At 41.0% G+C, this 15,994-nt stretch overlaps 1 protein-coding gene across 1 annotated transcript in view; it reads right to left on the bottom strand.

The window, feature by feature from the left end:
- PQLC1 (PQ loop repeat containing 1) overlaps positions 1-15,993 on the bottom strand; it is a 66,995-nt gene extending 51,002 nt beyond the window's left edge. Inside the window, exons 1-3 of the mRNA XM_010292126.1 lie at positions 15,863-15,993; positions 6,353-6,486; positions 1,028-1,081 (exon numbers count right to left, since the gene is read on the bottom strand). Of these exons, the coding sequence (XP_010290428.1) occupies positions 1,028-1,081; positions 6,353-6,486; positions 15,863-15,993 (319 nt within the window). The remainder of the gene's footprint in view (positions 1-1,027; positions 1,082-6,352; positions 6,487-15,862) is intronic.
- Between the last annotated feature and the right edge of the window lies 1 nt (position 15,994).

Here is a 15,994-nt window from a genome sequence, read left to right as displayed (position 1 = left end):
ATGGTCTTACAGCTTCAAGAAAGCACTCAGGTTAATATTACTCTCTGTTAGTGTTTCTTAGAGCTAACTGTAGTTTAATTAACTGTGTGTGTTGACAAATATAAAAGTAGACACTCTCCTTTTGCACCAGTAATATTCTTCTTTACCCTGTATTTCTTCAGTTGACCCCTTACTAACTCAAGAATTCATAACTAGTATCAATGTGAGATTCTGAATCAGTTCAATTAATATCAGTCTAGAAGTTGACTCTGGAGAACTTCTGTGTCTCTAGTTGGTGTAACTTCCTTAATGTAATACTCCAACTAATTTAAAACAAAATTCCCATTACTTGACGAAAACTGTCTTTCCAAACTACTAAGAATTTAAAATACTACAAAGCTGGTTGCACCTAATATTTCCTCTTCCTTGGGAAAACTAAAGAACATAGATTCCAATTCTGAAACTGAAGACTGGAAGCTCTCACATTAAATGTTACTAATTCACAAATAACAATTCTGAGGCTGCTCTAATGAAAGAGAGGAACAAGACAGAAATCTCACAAGGATGAAGGCATTTTACTTGAATATCAAGTGTTGAGGGAAATTTCTTATCTAGCATTCTGAACAATGTTGAAAGATACTCCTTTATTTTTCACAGTTTCCTCCAGAGTCAGAGCTGGAAGAGGATGAATATGGCTCTGAGGAGATGGATCCCTGTATCATACAATATTTTGCTTCTCTAGCTTGGAGAAGGAAAAAGGAAGATACCACTGAGACACACAATGTGGTGAATTCAACCATCTTCGAAAACCTGGTTTCTGAAACAGAGATGAAAGCATCTTTTCCTCTATGAAAGTTAAAAGTGGGGAGAGGAAAATTAAAAAAAAAATCATGCACCAGGTTTTAGTCTCTCAAGAAAAGGTAATGCAAACATTCTCTATAGAAATGATCATGCAGTCATTTCTAAAAATGGTTACAAAAAGTAGTGAAGCATGAAACATGTAGTTGAGAAGACAACCTCATGCAGAATGGGTTTGTACAGTACATACCCAGATAGGATCTCTTGGGAGGTGCTTTGATTTCTTCATCCTTACTATCTGCAGCTACATAAAAAACAGTTGGGGGCGGGGGGAGAAGGAAGGAAAGACAAACAGACTTTTATGATTAAATGCAACAGTGGGTCTTTTAGTTACAGTTTAGTCAGTTAGTACACTTTGCATATTAAAAAAATCATAGCCAAAACAAAACATGCCAGAAATTTTAGCCTCCATGCTTTCTGTAAGGCTCCCACCCCATAATGTTAAGATAGGGTCAAGCAGCAGGAAATCCCAGAACCGTCTCAATGCACAACCTAGGGGGAGAAAATAAAGGCTTAAAAACAGTGAAACAGGCAGCTTAACTCTTACTTTATATAATTTTCATGATCAGAGAAAACAAGTTGTTACCTCAGCAACACTGAGTGTTTAGATATGTAAATATAATCAGCTAAGACAATACAGTTGTCTTGCCTCCTGTGGAAAACACTGTTCTAAAACAGTTTCAAAAAGCCTGAGCTTAAGCCAGTCCTATCAAGATGGGCAGAGTAGATCCCATCTGCAACCATTCTGCATGCTAAATTTTTTCACTCTAGCATTCTTCTGATAGTTGAAAACCATGTATTATGCAAGAGTGCTTCCCAGTGCCAAAAACAGAGCTCTTCAAGGGTGCTATAATAAGACACAAATTATAAAGCAAGTTAAGACAACCAGCAGTTGGAAGGAAGACAAAACTGGATGAATGACCAGAGGAAATCATCTTCATGTAAGAACTCAAGAGCCTGTGTTCTACTTAAGGAGCCTGGGCTGTACTACAATAAGAAGAGACATCTAAGAACCCATTTTTAACAAATGCCATCCACTGGTTTTCAGTATAGTTCATACAATCAGGGTGCTTGAAATCTGTCACAATGTCTTGATGTGTTGGGCATAACTGAAATGGAATCTTTGTTGGAAAGAGGTGGAAAGGTTATTTGGGGAAAGAAAAAGGAGATTCTTTGTAGAGTGTCCATCTCTCCAAGAATATGAAGAGATTGCTCTGGCCTGCCAACATTTTTAAAAGCAACCCAATTATTTTTAGCTGTCTGTATCTCTGAGCACCTTGCTTCAGCCTCCTCTTGATTCTCAAGTCAAGCCATGGCACACGCATGCATGGTAGCACCATCACGCCCCAGAAATAATACAGCGCTTTGAACAAAACCAACTATAACAAAAGAAACTATCACTGAACCTTGAGCCTTCCTGTACTGAGCCAACAACACAGCATACATACAGCTGCACAGACACCAGTTTAAAAGTGGGCAATGAATAAGGAGAGCTATTGTTACCACAACAATAGTACCAGGAGATCTGCATTAAAGCAGTCAAGATGCAACTAAAGTGGTGTTAAATAAAGGTTGAAAGATGAGGAGGTATTGTTCATGCATGCCGATTTCATCTGAAGACTCCTTCACATAGCTTTCAAAGTATTCATATTCAGGAAAGAGAAGCGTCCTATCATTGGAAGTTTTAAAACAAAGTCAGGGTTTTTTGTTGCTTGCTTTCTTTGCTTGTCTGGGGGATTTCTTTTCCAATTCAGAACAGTTAAAAACAGGCTATACAGTCCAACTTTAAAAAAAAAAAAAAAGACTGGATATATAAAGAGGACTTACCCTTTCTTCAATCAGTACATGTAACTGAAGAATAAAGTTTATGTACCCAGAACAAAAAGTCAGAGAAGTCAGCAGCAGCACAAGATAGGCTCTGCCACTTTCAACTTACTTTCACTTTGCAAGAGTAAGAGACTCCCATAATTGAGAAGTAACTGAGAGAAAAGTACTGTTTACTATCTTCTGTACTGTTTAATATCTTCATCAATGACATGGATCGAGTGGACCCTCAGCAAGTCTGCAGATGACACCAAGCTGAGTGGTGCAGTTGACAGACCTGAGGGACAGGATGCCATCCAAAGGGACCTGGACAAGCTCAAGGATTGGGCCCATGTGAATGTCATGAGGTTCAACAAGGCCAAGTGCAGGGTCCTGTGCCTGTGTCAGGACAATCCCTGGTATCAAGACAGGCTGAGGGATGAAGGGATCGAGCCTGCCGAGAAAGACTTGGGGTACTGGTGCATGAGAAGCTGTACATGAACCAGTAACGTGCACTCGCAGGCCAGGCAGCCAACCATATCCTGGACTGCATCACAAGTGTGGCCAGCAGGCTGAGGGAGGTGATTCTGTCCCTCTACTCCACCCTGGTGAGACCCCAGCTGGAGCCCTGCATCCAGCTCTGGAGCCCTCAGCACAGGAAAGACATGGACCTGTTGGACAGGGTCCAGAGGAGGGCCACAACATTGACCAGAGGGATGAAACATCTCTCCTATGAGGACAGGCTGAGAGAGTTGGGGTTGTTCAGCCTGGAGAAGGCTCCAGGGAGACCTTATGGCAGGGGTTCCGGGATTTAAGGGGGCCCTTTTGGATTCAGCCTGGAGAAGGCTCCAGGGAGACCTTATGGCAGCCTTCCAGTACTTAAAGGGGGCCTATAGGAAAAATGGGGACAGACTTTTTAGCAGGGCCTGTTGCGACAGGACAAGGGGTAACAGTTTTAAACTGAAAGAGGGCAGATTTAGACTAGATGTAAGGAAGAAATTTTTCACAATGAGGGTGGTGAAACACTGGCACAGGTTGCCCAGAGAGGTGGTAGATGCCCCATCCCTGGAAACATTCCAGGTCAGGTTGGATGGGGCTCTGAGCAACCTGATCTAGTTGAGGATGTCCGTGCTCATTGCAGGGGGGTTGGACTATATGAACTTTAAAAGGTCCCTTCCAACCCAAACTGTTCTGTGATTCTATTATGCAAGTTTCCTACTAAGTTCTTTATATAGACCCTGCAAGAAATAATCAAACATTACTGGAAAGAGTCCAGGAAGACTCTGTTTTTCATACTATGATTGTTACCCTGTAAATGAAAAGTACAAGCATTTCACCTGGATGGATTTATGTCTATGTTCTGAATTCCTAGTAATATGTGTTTTAACCCAGTAACACCACAAAACAGGCCAGAGAATACAGAACAAGTTTGTCAGGATTAGGAGAGACTGCTCCTCAATGCTTCAAGAAATTTCAAGGATATTCCTTCTGAACTAGTTATTACTTAAGAGACCTTATCTGTGAGAATAATAAAAACAAAAGGGAAAAAAGGCAACTCCCATATAATTCAAAACACACTGGTAAACATACACTAATGTGAGGTGGCGGGGGGAATACCACATTTAATAGTAATACAAGAAAACAGCAAAATCCCTTCCACTGAAATATTCTGGTCTATTCACTTTCAAAATATTTTGGATTATTTTGCAGAAACATTCAGAGGGAGGATAGAAATTAAAGAAAAATGTTTAAATTGAAGACTAGCCATGTGAGAAATAATAAATTATATTATCATACAGAAATTGTGCCCCTTCCCTGCAGGATTCTGCAACGTTAATCAAGAACACTGACTTCAAACCTAGTTTCTCACTGCCCCAGTAAGCTATGAGGAAAGAAAGTAAGTACACAGATTTATCAGCTTGCCTGGATCTCCATAAAACTTAAGAGGTAAGATTAGGAGTAGGATTAGAAATACGGATCTCACTGCTACTCATCTTGTGCTTGAAATACAAATCTATCTTTCTGCCTCGCTTGAAAGGAGCTTTGTATGCATTTGTGTATTTATTCTGAGCCATCACATCACAGTTGGCCTTACTAAAAATCAACCACAGGTAAGAAAAATATTTTAGCTGTTCTCAAAATCTGTGTGAGGATGCAAGCCTTTCAAGGAAAATAAACAATTAAGGTCCACAAATAGGTAAAAATCAGTCTCCCTAGCTAATTAAACACATGACAAGCTGAGTTTCAGGAAAAAGGATCAAATAACACAACACAGCCTTGAAGAGTTTCCATTACCTGGTAAGGAGAAGACTGATTATCCTTTGGGAGACTCTGTGTCTTTCAGGGAGAGTTGTTTAAAGAGGGCTATATATTAAACTGAATAACCTCCCTTTTCGTCCAAAGGTCACTGAAGGAGCTTACAAGAGTGCATGTGTGTGTGTAACTCTGCACAAGGATAACTTCCCCTCAGAAAAGGCAAACAGAGAAACCTTTCTGCCACTTCACAAAATGCTAGCACAGACAGCAAAGGAGGGAGAAAGCATACATGCCTCTCACAAATGCTTCCTTGATTTTAACTGCTGCTAAATCTGGCTGAAAGTAGTTTTTAAGGCATTCGTCCTGCCAGACTAACAACCCTTGTGAACACAGCAGCTTGTGTTTGGGAGCTGGAGTGCAGCTCCTCTTCCACGTGAATTCACTTACCTGAATAGCTTCACACTACACTCCGCAATGAGCGGGAATGGAAGTAGCTTCCTCAGCTATTAGATAAATTACCCTACTGCACAGCCAGTAGCTGCTGCCTTCTAATGATGGCTGTGGATATCTGGAACTGGATCAGATCCTCAATTATTAGGGAGTGAAGGAAGAGAACAGATGGAGAGAATAAATTATACATCCGTATTGGCAAAACAACTGACAAAAAGCTGACAGCATTAATTCAGTTCTTGTTGGTAATAAGCTGTAACATAAAATGGTGTACGTCAAAGTCGAGAGAGAAACACAAAAGCTACCCCTCTCACATTTCTTATCTGTAAAAAAAAGCAAGGACTTTCCACAAAGTTTGAACATTTCATTACATAAAGGATAATACTCTGGCCCCGACTGAAATTATCAATGCCTAAAAGTTAACAAATAACCAAAATAAAAGATATGTGAAAATTCCCATAAATCCCAACTAATCCCACACTAAAGCCCAAGGAAATGGTATACCAAAAGATATAGTTTTGCAACTATGATATGACAGCACCTCCTATTTTGACAGCCAATAACTCGGTAACTAGAAAACAAATTAGGTACAAAAGTGTTTGCAGTTGCAAAATAAAATTTCAGGTAACAGTGTACAATCATACCTAAGATACCTTGTAAAAAGCACAGCTGAAGAAAATAACTTCTTAATCTGGCCAAGATCTTTAAAAAAAAAAAAATCCAGACTAGCACAACAGCATAACAGCCAGCTCTATATTCAGGGTGTGAGGTGAAATATTAAGGAGAATTCTGATTTCTACACTGAACCAAGACTCATTTGAAATAAAACTACAACTTTACATATTTATCTGGGAAAAAAAGTTTCAAAAAAGAAGTTCAGGAATCACTACACTGAATTACCAAGAAAGGAGACTGGATTGCAATTCAGACAGAACCTTTGTCCAAAATACAGCACACCAGGCTTTCAAAAAGATTTATCCTGCAAAAGCCAGTTCCTGTCACTAACCTGCAAAAGAGCGGCGTTTTATGTTTAGTTCGTTGGACACACGTACTTCAGTGCACAGTTTCAGCATCAGTAACATAGTAATGATCATGATAATGCTTTGCCACAAAAGAGGGGATTCAAAACGCCTTCCAAACCTAAAAAACAGAAAGGAAAAGAAAATATATGAAACATCTTAAACATGACAAGTGTTGTACTCGGTTATTTTCATTCTTTGATCCATCTAAGCACCTGAAAAAGGAAATCCTAACAGTAACGAGTATGAAAGGCTGAGGAAGAGAAAGTCACCAGCCAAATCTAAACGCACATACAGTAGTAGCTCAGAGTCACAATCCGCTTGTGGGAGTATCTGAAAACCCTACTGCAACGTTCCTGTGGACCGATCCTAGAAATTCTGAAACCAGAAACCTAAGTCTTCGTTTCCAAAGCCAGCAGCAAACTATTATTTGGAAAGGAGAAGCAGATTCACTGAGTGGTCAAGGCTGTAGAGAGTCAAGGCACCAAGACACCAGACCAGATACACGTTGTCTCCACATAAACGCTCTGTAGATTTCACAAGGACTTCTGTGCAAAACTTACCTCTCTCAATTTCTCATTTTGAAAGTGAGGTCACAAAAACAATAGCACTTGCCCTATTAAAGAAATAAATACCCAAATCTATTAGCTTGCTAGGTTTAATGTAACATCTTCCTACGGGGCAGGGGGGATGTATTATGCTTTTTCTGCCTTCTCTGCCTCTAGACATCCGAGTAGAAAGACCAGGTCTGCAAAATACACTAATCAATTCATCAATTTGTGTCTAATTTGGACCAAAGTTGGGGGAAGTAAGGAAGTCCAAAAGATGTGGGAACCAAACATACATAATTTGTCCTCTCCTGCCCTTCCCCCAATTTAATTTCTGCTTGCTCACAGATGATGCTTGGTGGGGACTACTGAGCCCTTCCTGCACGTAACACAGAGGTGAAATTTGGACTGTGGCCAGTCTTGACTGAAGAGCTTACTCTTTATGTGATTGCACAAGGTTCTGGCACAGGAAAATGAGACCCTTCAGTGGGTGAAGACCAGTGATGCTCCAAGTTCCTCTTCCTGCATTACTTGATGAAAGCTCAGCAACCCCCACCAGACACGCTCAGTAAGTGCATTAGGGATAAAGGCTGGAAGCTTTTCATGTGCAGCCCTCAAAGTATATTAGATTTACAATAGGAAGGCTGCATGAACATCGTGGTAAGCTGCTTCTCTGTGCTCAGTTCTACCAGGTTTTGTGCCCGGAAGACGGAGATGCTGAGGAAGAGATTTGGCAAAAACACATTGCTATGCTCCCCAGCTACTTCAGCCTGCACTGTGAGGCACACAGGCTTTCTAAATTTCCTCACAGCACAGTTACTAAGGCCATTCTCTGAGCACATCATGCTTCTGGAGACCTCAGTCTCACAGGCATGGCAACCATTGCCCCCTTTCTTGACAGTTCCTGTTTTATAGCATGCTGGCAAAACATAATTTCTTATGCTTAGGCTACTTTCACGGCAGAGACCCATGTTCACAAAAACTAACCAGGCTGACCATCACACTCTCTCACACAATACTACATTTCCACTACAGCCATTTCACCAAAGAGATATTTTTTGTTATGAGTTAACTAATAAGGAACAGGAGAAGGACTGGAAAGTCCTTGGCTATCTTCCTTGGAAATCTTCCTGTGCAGAACAGCCGAGTATTTCCTGCCTAATGGCATATAGTTAAGGAAAAGTACAGTAACACCTTAAGCCCCCACACTACTGCCAAAGACACCACCAGTAGCCACTGGAATAAAGTAGTTGTATGTACCTTTGTCCCCCCTTCCTCTCTACCGTTGATGAATTTGTGGTGGATCACACGAGTGCCATTATCGTAACAAATGTGGAGGATGCTATGAGGAAGGAAATAAAGAACACAACCGATGCATGTAATCACAGGCAGAGTGTGCTCTGGATAAGGCTTTCACTGCACTTCGGAAAAAATGCAGCGGAGAAGAACAGAAGTTTGGCCCGGCCTATGCCCCATGCCCATGATCGCAAAGTTCATTCACCCTGTGTTGCTGACTGTGGCCAAGTTCTCCTGAACTACTAGAATTCAGTACATTTGTCTGTTATTCAGGGAATAAGAAAGAAAAAAAAGGAAAGACTTACTTAGAATTACAGAGCAGTTAAAACCGTTTACATCAGACTTAGAAAAACCATCCCTAATTACAAATGCATTTGCATGTAAAAACATAGCAATGCATTTAAGAGGAGCTGAGCTAACAGCACAATAAGCTAGAAGCTATTATGATGGTAAATCCAGTGCAGGTAACTGCAACGTTACTTTCTCCCTGCCAATGAGATTATTGGCCATTCAGCAATGGGTGCCTCGCAAAAGTATTGCTAGCACTACAAACATCCACCCACTAAAAACACACATAAGCATGGACACCTGCTGTCTGATTATAAACAATTTGCCATCACCACAGCCCTAGTGCAAACAAGACTGAAGAATTGCTGCAGATCCTCTACCCCTTAAAAATTGGGGGTGGAGGAGTAAAACAAAAATCGCAACATGCAAGAGAGGTAAACTGGAAATCTACATTTTTTTTATAGGGACTTCAAACAATGCACAACACCTGTAGATTTTTTTACAACCCTCCAGCCAAAGACAATAAAGGTTACACAACAAAACATGCTCTTGTGAAATAGATGTCCCCAAACACCAAGCCCCAAATTGAATCTCACAAACAACACAACTCTCTAAGCTAGGTCACATCTACAGGAAATCAAACGGCTGCCATGGAGACCAACAGGCAGAGCAAAACAGGACATGGACTATACCACACTATCTGGACAACAAGACTGTAGACAATACCAGTGCCAATGACCACCATCAGGTTCTTGAAGCTTTAAAAGTAAAGTCAGAACACTGATTTTGCTCAGGATCATGAAAATAAATACCACTCCAGGCTGCTTACTCTACTTCGCATTGATATTCGGGCCGGCCAAAGCAACTCTAATAATCCAGTTTAAGAGTCCTCAAGACAGCTTAAGATAGGAGCACTGCAAGATGCAAGCCCTGCAGGGAGTGTGCTGTTCCATATTGTTTACTTTCTGCACAGATGTTATTCCTATCTTTGCCAAAGCCGGAGCCAGGAGGGGAGGAACATTAAAGTAGATTATGAGTGGAAGATGAAGAACCTCAGGATACTAGAACAGACTTACGGAAAAGAACAACTTTGAAGACCTGGGGATGAGGGGGTCACCACTATTATTCTGCATTTTCACCCCACAACTACAGTGTTATGCGATGTAAAGTAAACAGCTGTGCTATTTGCAGTATTCAGCAAACTCGGACTTCATATATCAGACTATGAAGAGACAAAGTTTTTCACTGTTTACTTAATACTGTAAAAACAAAAGAACACTTTTTTCCTGTATCAGTCAAATGTGCAAATAAAGGGAGGGAGGGGTTTACTTTTTATTAGTATTTCAATAGCCTTAAAACAATTAATGCATGTTCAGGGTGATGAAGACAAGAGAAGTACCAGAGCAGAGACTAACTCGACATTGAGAAAACAAGGTAATTCCATAAGTACAACTCAATCCTGTTGCAATAATCCTGCTATTCCAGTCCTGGGCCTACTCAAAACAGCAAACGCCGATTGTGCAAAAGCAGCCCAAACTAGACCAAACACAACAGGTTTGCTTATCGCTTTTCCTAGTATGTCTGTGAAAAGAAATGGGTTGCTGTTGGTACCACCAGATCACCATCACCCTGACCACACCATTTCCTCCTACGCTGCCGGATGCAGTTTCAGCTGCCACCCGCCGGCTGCTGTTCCCTGCCCGTATGTGGGCAGGCCACACAAGAGGCCATTCCACTCACCGCAAGAGTGGAGAAGCCACCAAAATTACTACAGGCCTCACCACTCTGGGTTGACTTTTCCAGCTCTTTGGGAAGTTACAGATTCTAGGCAAGATGGAAAGCATGCGGGATACTGCACACACCACCGTGGCCGTGACAGATAACCTGGTGTAGCAGCGTGGCAGCTGCCTTGAAAGACAGCCCACACAATTACAGAGTTTAATCGGCAGGAAGAACAAGAAACAAACTAGTTTTACAACAGGATCTCGCAATATGAGAGTTTCTGCTTCACACATAAACTTCCAGGACTTTATGGATCACACACAACAAGCTTCTTACTTGGACATACAAATCCCACTTTACCTTTGCTTCTTATACAAAAGAGCAGCGCATTTTATCCATGCTTTCTGGTATTTATAAAAAGGAGGAGGAATTGCATAACACTTTTGCTCTCGATATCTGAGCAAGATTCCACTAGCAGGCCATATGTAATGCAATCTTTCAAAGTTGTAGTCACTCTGCCAGCTTGGTTTATAGCACCATCCCACCTTCCCCACGTGGGAAAAGCTGGCAAGATTCATTTTAATAACAGAAGTCTTAAAAGCAGAAGTTTCTCCTTCCCACAAGAAGTCCTACAGACAGACATCACTGATCCACTATCCGAAGCCAAAGCAACACCTGACAGCAGGGACCTGATCCACAAGTAGCACTGTAGGTATTACAGCAGAATAAATAAATATGTAGGAATCTACCCCAAGATAACAGCAAGTCCCACATTTTCCTATAAATTACGTCCAGCTGCATACTTGTCCCAGTAAACCTCTAGTCATAACAGGGAGCTTATCCCACTGACTGGCACAGAGAGCTCCCAGTTCTACTGACATTACGGTTTTCAGAACCCGCTTTGTTTCAAGTGAACTGATGCGAAATGGGTCGAGGGCTACCTTTACAAAAAAATAACACACTCCACAGTTTTCACCTTTTCCCTGACTGTCAGAACTTGTTTCCACAGTTTGTCTTAAGGCAACTATTTTGTGAGAACAACTCTAAAATTGGATGGTTTTATTTTCTGTTGTTTGGATTTCTATGGTGTTGCCGTATGAGGTTTAGGCCAGTGGCCCACATAATCGCATCTCAAAACCTTTGCAAAGAATACTGTCTTCCTGGAAAATATACAAACTGTAATATACTATTACATACAACATTTTCTGGACTGCAAAACTGAAAAAAGGTCTAAAAACCTCTGGGAATAGCAGGGAGCATAAGTACTTTTGGCTGAACTTACTCTAGATACAAATAAAAATGCCTACTGCTAACTTCCAAGAAATCTGCAGTTCCCTTTCCTCTAGCTATTTATTCCAATTTTAATATTAACAGAAACCATAATTTATCTCATCATAAGCTCTGTTTTAAAAAAAGGGGGAAGAGAGAGAGGGGGAAGAGAGGGAGAACTCACAAGTAAGTTTTTCTGCATCCTCCACCCCCAACTGATTACACAACTCTCACCCGCCTTCTTGTTCCCGTTCTTGATGATGACAATGCAAAGCCAGCCGGCTGGCCAACTGCAGGCCACATGAACCAAGCAGGTACGTCCGTATTGGTCACAACTGAGTTGAAGTGCTACGGTGCACTCTGAAGACGGCCAACAACTTCAAAACAGCCTAGGACAGCTTAAGCAGATGATTAACCACCTCAAAGCTCAAGCATCAGTAAGACTCAGAGTATCTCTTGGATATTTTAACAACCAGTCTTGAACAAGAAATCAGAGCTAACTCTAGCAAGTACAGTAAGACATTAGCTAACAAAAATGGTAATGAAGTGTTTTATTAAAACTGCAGAGGGAAAAAAAATTGATATCAGATTTTCTGGAGCATACCATGCATCCTCATATGTACCAGAATTACAATGGCATTGAGTTTTGCACTGCCTCTTCCTCTTTGCCCACACTGCAGACCTTCTCTGGGCTGACCAGTCCGGAAGTTAAACTGAGCGGAGAGAGAGAAATAATGACCTATGGGGTCTGGAGAAGACAGACGGGACAAGCAGTACTGACAGTGGCAGAAGAACTGGAACAAAGGAGCAGCTGATATAAACCATAAATCATGATCAGCAGCTACACTGGCACCCCAAAATAAACACTGCTTTGAAGCGTTATATAAAATTATAACAATAGATTGTTACTAAAAATAAAGCTAACTTGATATCAAGGCTAGTCACAGCACAAAATCTACTTTTCACACTGGTAAACAGAGACGCCATTGTGTGATGCTGTGAGCACGGACTGCCTGCTTTTCAAAAAAATTTTTTTTTCAGAATCTTCTTTAAAAGGGCTAACGACTTCACATACAGTCAACAAACTGAACCACAAGTTTGTATGTCAAACTTCTACTTTCTTTTTCCTAAACAAAAGCCATGTGTGCATAAACAAAGCAAAGTGGAATCATGCCCATTGCTATTCATATGCAGTTTTTATTCTTGCAGACCAGTCCTCTCCCACTGCTTTTCCACGAAGTTCTGGCATATAATTCATTACTGGAACAGAGCAAGGCCAAACACACATAAGTGAATGCATAAACGTCTCTTTAAAGATGACATTTTGAGACACTATGAAACAGAGAAGCATGGAGAATGACTTAATGGATAATGTGTTACTGTCATCACTAGCAAACAGAAGTTCTTTGAGCACACCCTGAAACTAAGGGATTAGGTGGGAGGAAGACAAGGAGAAGAGGCATTGCGCTGAGCCCTCTTGACTTCAAAAGATGGCTTACCATTGGAGACAGTCTAACTGGAGGAAGAAAAACTGTGAACAGGTAACTAGAAACTAGAAACAGAATTGTTATCCTTGATCTCAGCAGTGCTACTTGTTCATTGGCTATTGTCACGGTGCAATACACCAGCTGCAACTCTATTGATACATAAAACATGCCAAAAAGATTAGGAACTAAATACTCTATTTGGAGGGGAGATGGAAAGTCAAACTTCACCCACTGCAAAACCAGATATTACCATAAAAAAAAAAACAAACAACAAAAACGAAAAAAAGCTCAGAGATAAGAATGTACAGTTCTAGGAACACGTGGAATCTGCCAATTCACAAGTAGGAAATGAGGGGATTGCCCCCACAGCTGAGGTGAACAAAGTACAGTAGAGCCATAGGGGATAGGTGGGACTGGGTCTGTTACAAGTGACAGATACAGAAAGACCAGCTGCTACTCAAGAGTGACAGTACAGAAGAAACATGGCATAAAAGGTAGGAACTGTCAGTTCCTGTTGCCAATGCATCTGAAATACATAACATTACACTCTGTAAGCTTCAAATTCAAGAATATAAGAAATTCAGGGAAAATGTGGATGTAACAACAGAAACTAATTACAGAAATGCCTTTGAAGTCGGTTTAATTAAAAAAAAAAAATATAGAGCCATTCTAATAAATAATTAAGGCCTGAAAAGCAACACCATTAGAACTTGAAAGGTTTTAAGGTCTACCACTTTAAGTACTTATTTTTGGATCAGGGTGGAGGGGAAGTCAGGAGGGGTGAATCTGGCACAAATCATATGCTTAATAACCAAGGTAATGAAGAGAAACTAAAACAATTGAAAACAGCAGCTACATGTCAGTAAAGTTTTCAAAAGAGACACCTAGATTAAGGTCTGGACTGGTTTGCTAAAGGGGAAGAGGACTAATCTTATCAACTGGTACTTTGAAAGTCAGATTGGGAAAAAATTATACACAAAACAAAATTACTTGTAGGAGCAGTTCTGTTCCAGCACAAGAATAGACAAAATTATTCAACAAGTTTGAAACAAAACATACAGACACCTTCTAATTCTGTCCAATGAATACTACATACACAATTAAAACAATTCTGCTCATTATGTCAAATTATCTAGTGCTGTGTCCCAGATAATACATCAGCCATAGGTGACATTAAACAACTAATGCAAAAATTGAATTGCAAAACTGCCCTATGGGTGCATTTTAAACATGTTCACAGAAATCAGAGGCTCTTGCTCTGCTATCTTCCTTTAATCATCCATATGCCCAAGGATAATATCCACTCTCAATGCTGCTTTCATGACTTACGGGTATTTATAATGAGCTACCAGGGATGCCTAATCTTTACAAGTAGAGAAGCAAAATATTATCTCTCAGGGAACACTGAATTATCATTATGCAAGTCTTCTTTCCTGTCTTTCAGTTCAATAGAACCAGAAAGAGACAACTCATTTTAAGTACAGACAGAAAGGTTTCTGCAGGCTCATGCCTGCAGCATTTCCCCACTGAAGTGGCTGTACCACAAGCCAGCAGCTTGCCTTACGCTCGCCCTGCAGCCAGACACACCTATACACATCTCGTGTGAAGCCATTCCATGCCATCACCAAGCTCCAAGATGACCAGAGCCTACACAGGTACAAATCATTTGTATATGTCAACTACTTCCCAGTGAAACAAAAAATGAGACAATTTCTATTTCTCAAACTATCAGCTCAGGCTTTTCACCTCTCCTTCGCCTGCCAGCTCCTCTATTTCCCTTCTGCTCTCTGCTTTTTCCAACAGCTGCTCCATACAATTCTCCCCAGGAAAACATAGGTCCAGTGCAACACGTAGCTCTGAGCTAGTGACAACTCCTCAGTTTGACTGCCAGCTGTGGTCCCAAGAGAGGGTCCCCTGTTTCCTCCACTCCAGCACAGCACTTACACATTGCATTTTGCTGTAGAAGAATCCAGGAAGGTCCGTATGCTTAAAGATTTGGAGAAGGTTTACAAAGAAACTGGAAACCAACAAAAAGATGTAGCCTGTTACCTATCAGTTCTTTGTGGACTACAATGCAGTAGTCTGTAGTCAGGATATTCTGAGAATAGCTGTTCCTAGTTGCAGTAATTTCCCAAACTGTTTAATCTTTGGTTTCTCAAGTATATTCCCAGTGTTGCAGCACCTATATTCTAAGAAGTTATGAGGAATGTAAGTTAATAAAATTCATTCAGGGAAATCACACCCTAATAACATTTTCTTTGTCCAGCAGCACAAAACCTAAATATAGAAACAAACTTGCTTTTAAACATTGAAAGTGGTGCAGAAAACAAGAAGAATTTGCTCTGAAAGCACCCACCCACCAGCCCACCTTTTGCCTGCTTATCAAAGAATGAATATCTTCATCTGTAGTTGCGCATGGAGTTCTAAAAGTGAACCCCCTCTGAAGCCAGCTGGCATCCCAGGAAAATGCAAGAACATATGGCAAGTGTCCCAGTGATGTTAATACCAACTAGATTAAGTGTGTGGGACCAGGGCCTTCACTCTGAGAAGGGAGCTAGAGAGGCAAGGGAAATGTAAAAAACAGTCAGCAAAAAAAAAGATCTGACTTAGAATCTCTTTCCTTTACTAAGTTAAAAAGATGCATCTTGGAACATCAGAGCACTGATAATCGGATCTGGCAAGGGCAACAGACAGCGCTCCTGTGCCCAGTTCATTTTACTCAACACAGACTGACCCACTCAAGGAAAGGCAGGATTGCGATCTTCAAGAGAGGGGGAAAGGTATGGAAAATACATCATTTCCTCAAATATTCCAAATCAAATTACAACTAGCAAGGCCGTAAGAACCTTTAGTAACGGGCAGACACAGACACACAAAACCAGCTTACCAAAAAAGTATCCGCAGGATGTTTGCGACCAGTAATACCAGGCAGACGTAGGTGGAAAAGCCCTCTGCGTTCTGCGTCCGCCGGATGTCTCTGTACTGGGGAATGTAGGGCACCACGCCGCCGAACACCATG

The sequence above is a fragment of the Phaethon lepturus genome, unplaced genomic scaffold (assembly GCF_000687285.1).
Source record: "Phaethon lepturus isolate BGI_N335 unplaced genomic scaffold, ASM68728v1 scaffold3268, whole genome shotgun sequence".
NCBI lineage: Eukaryota > Metazoa > Chordata > Aves > Phaethontiformes > Phaethontidae > Phaethon > Phaethon lepturus.
Note: the sequence above shows the minus strand (reverse complement) of the source record. Positions and strands in the feature narration are given on the sequence as shown.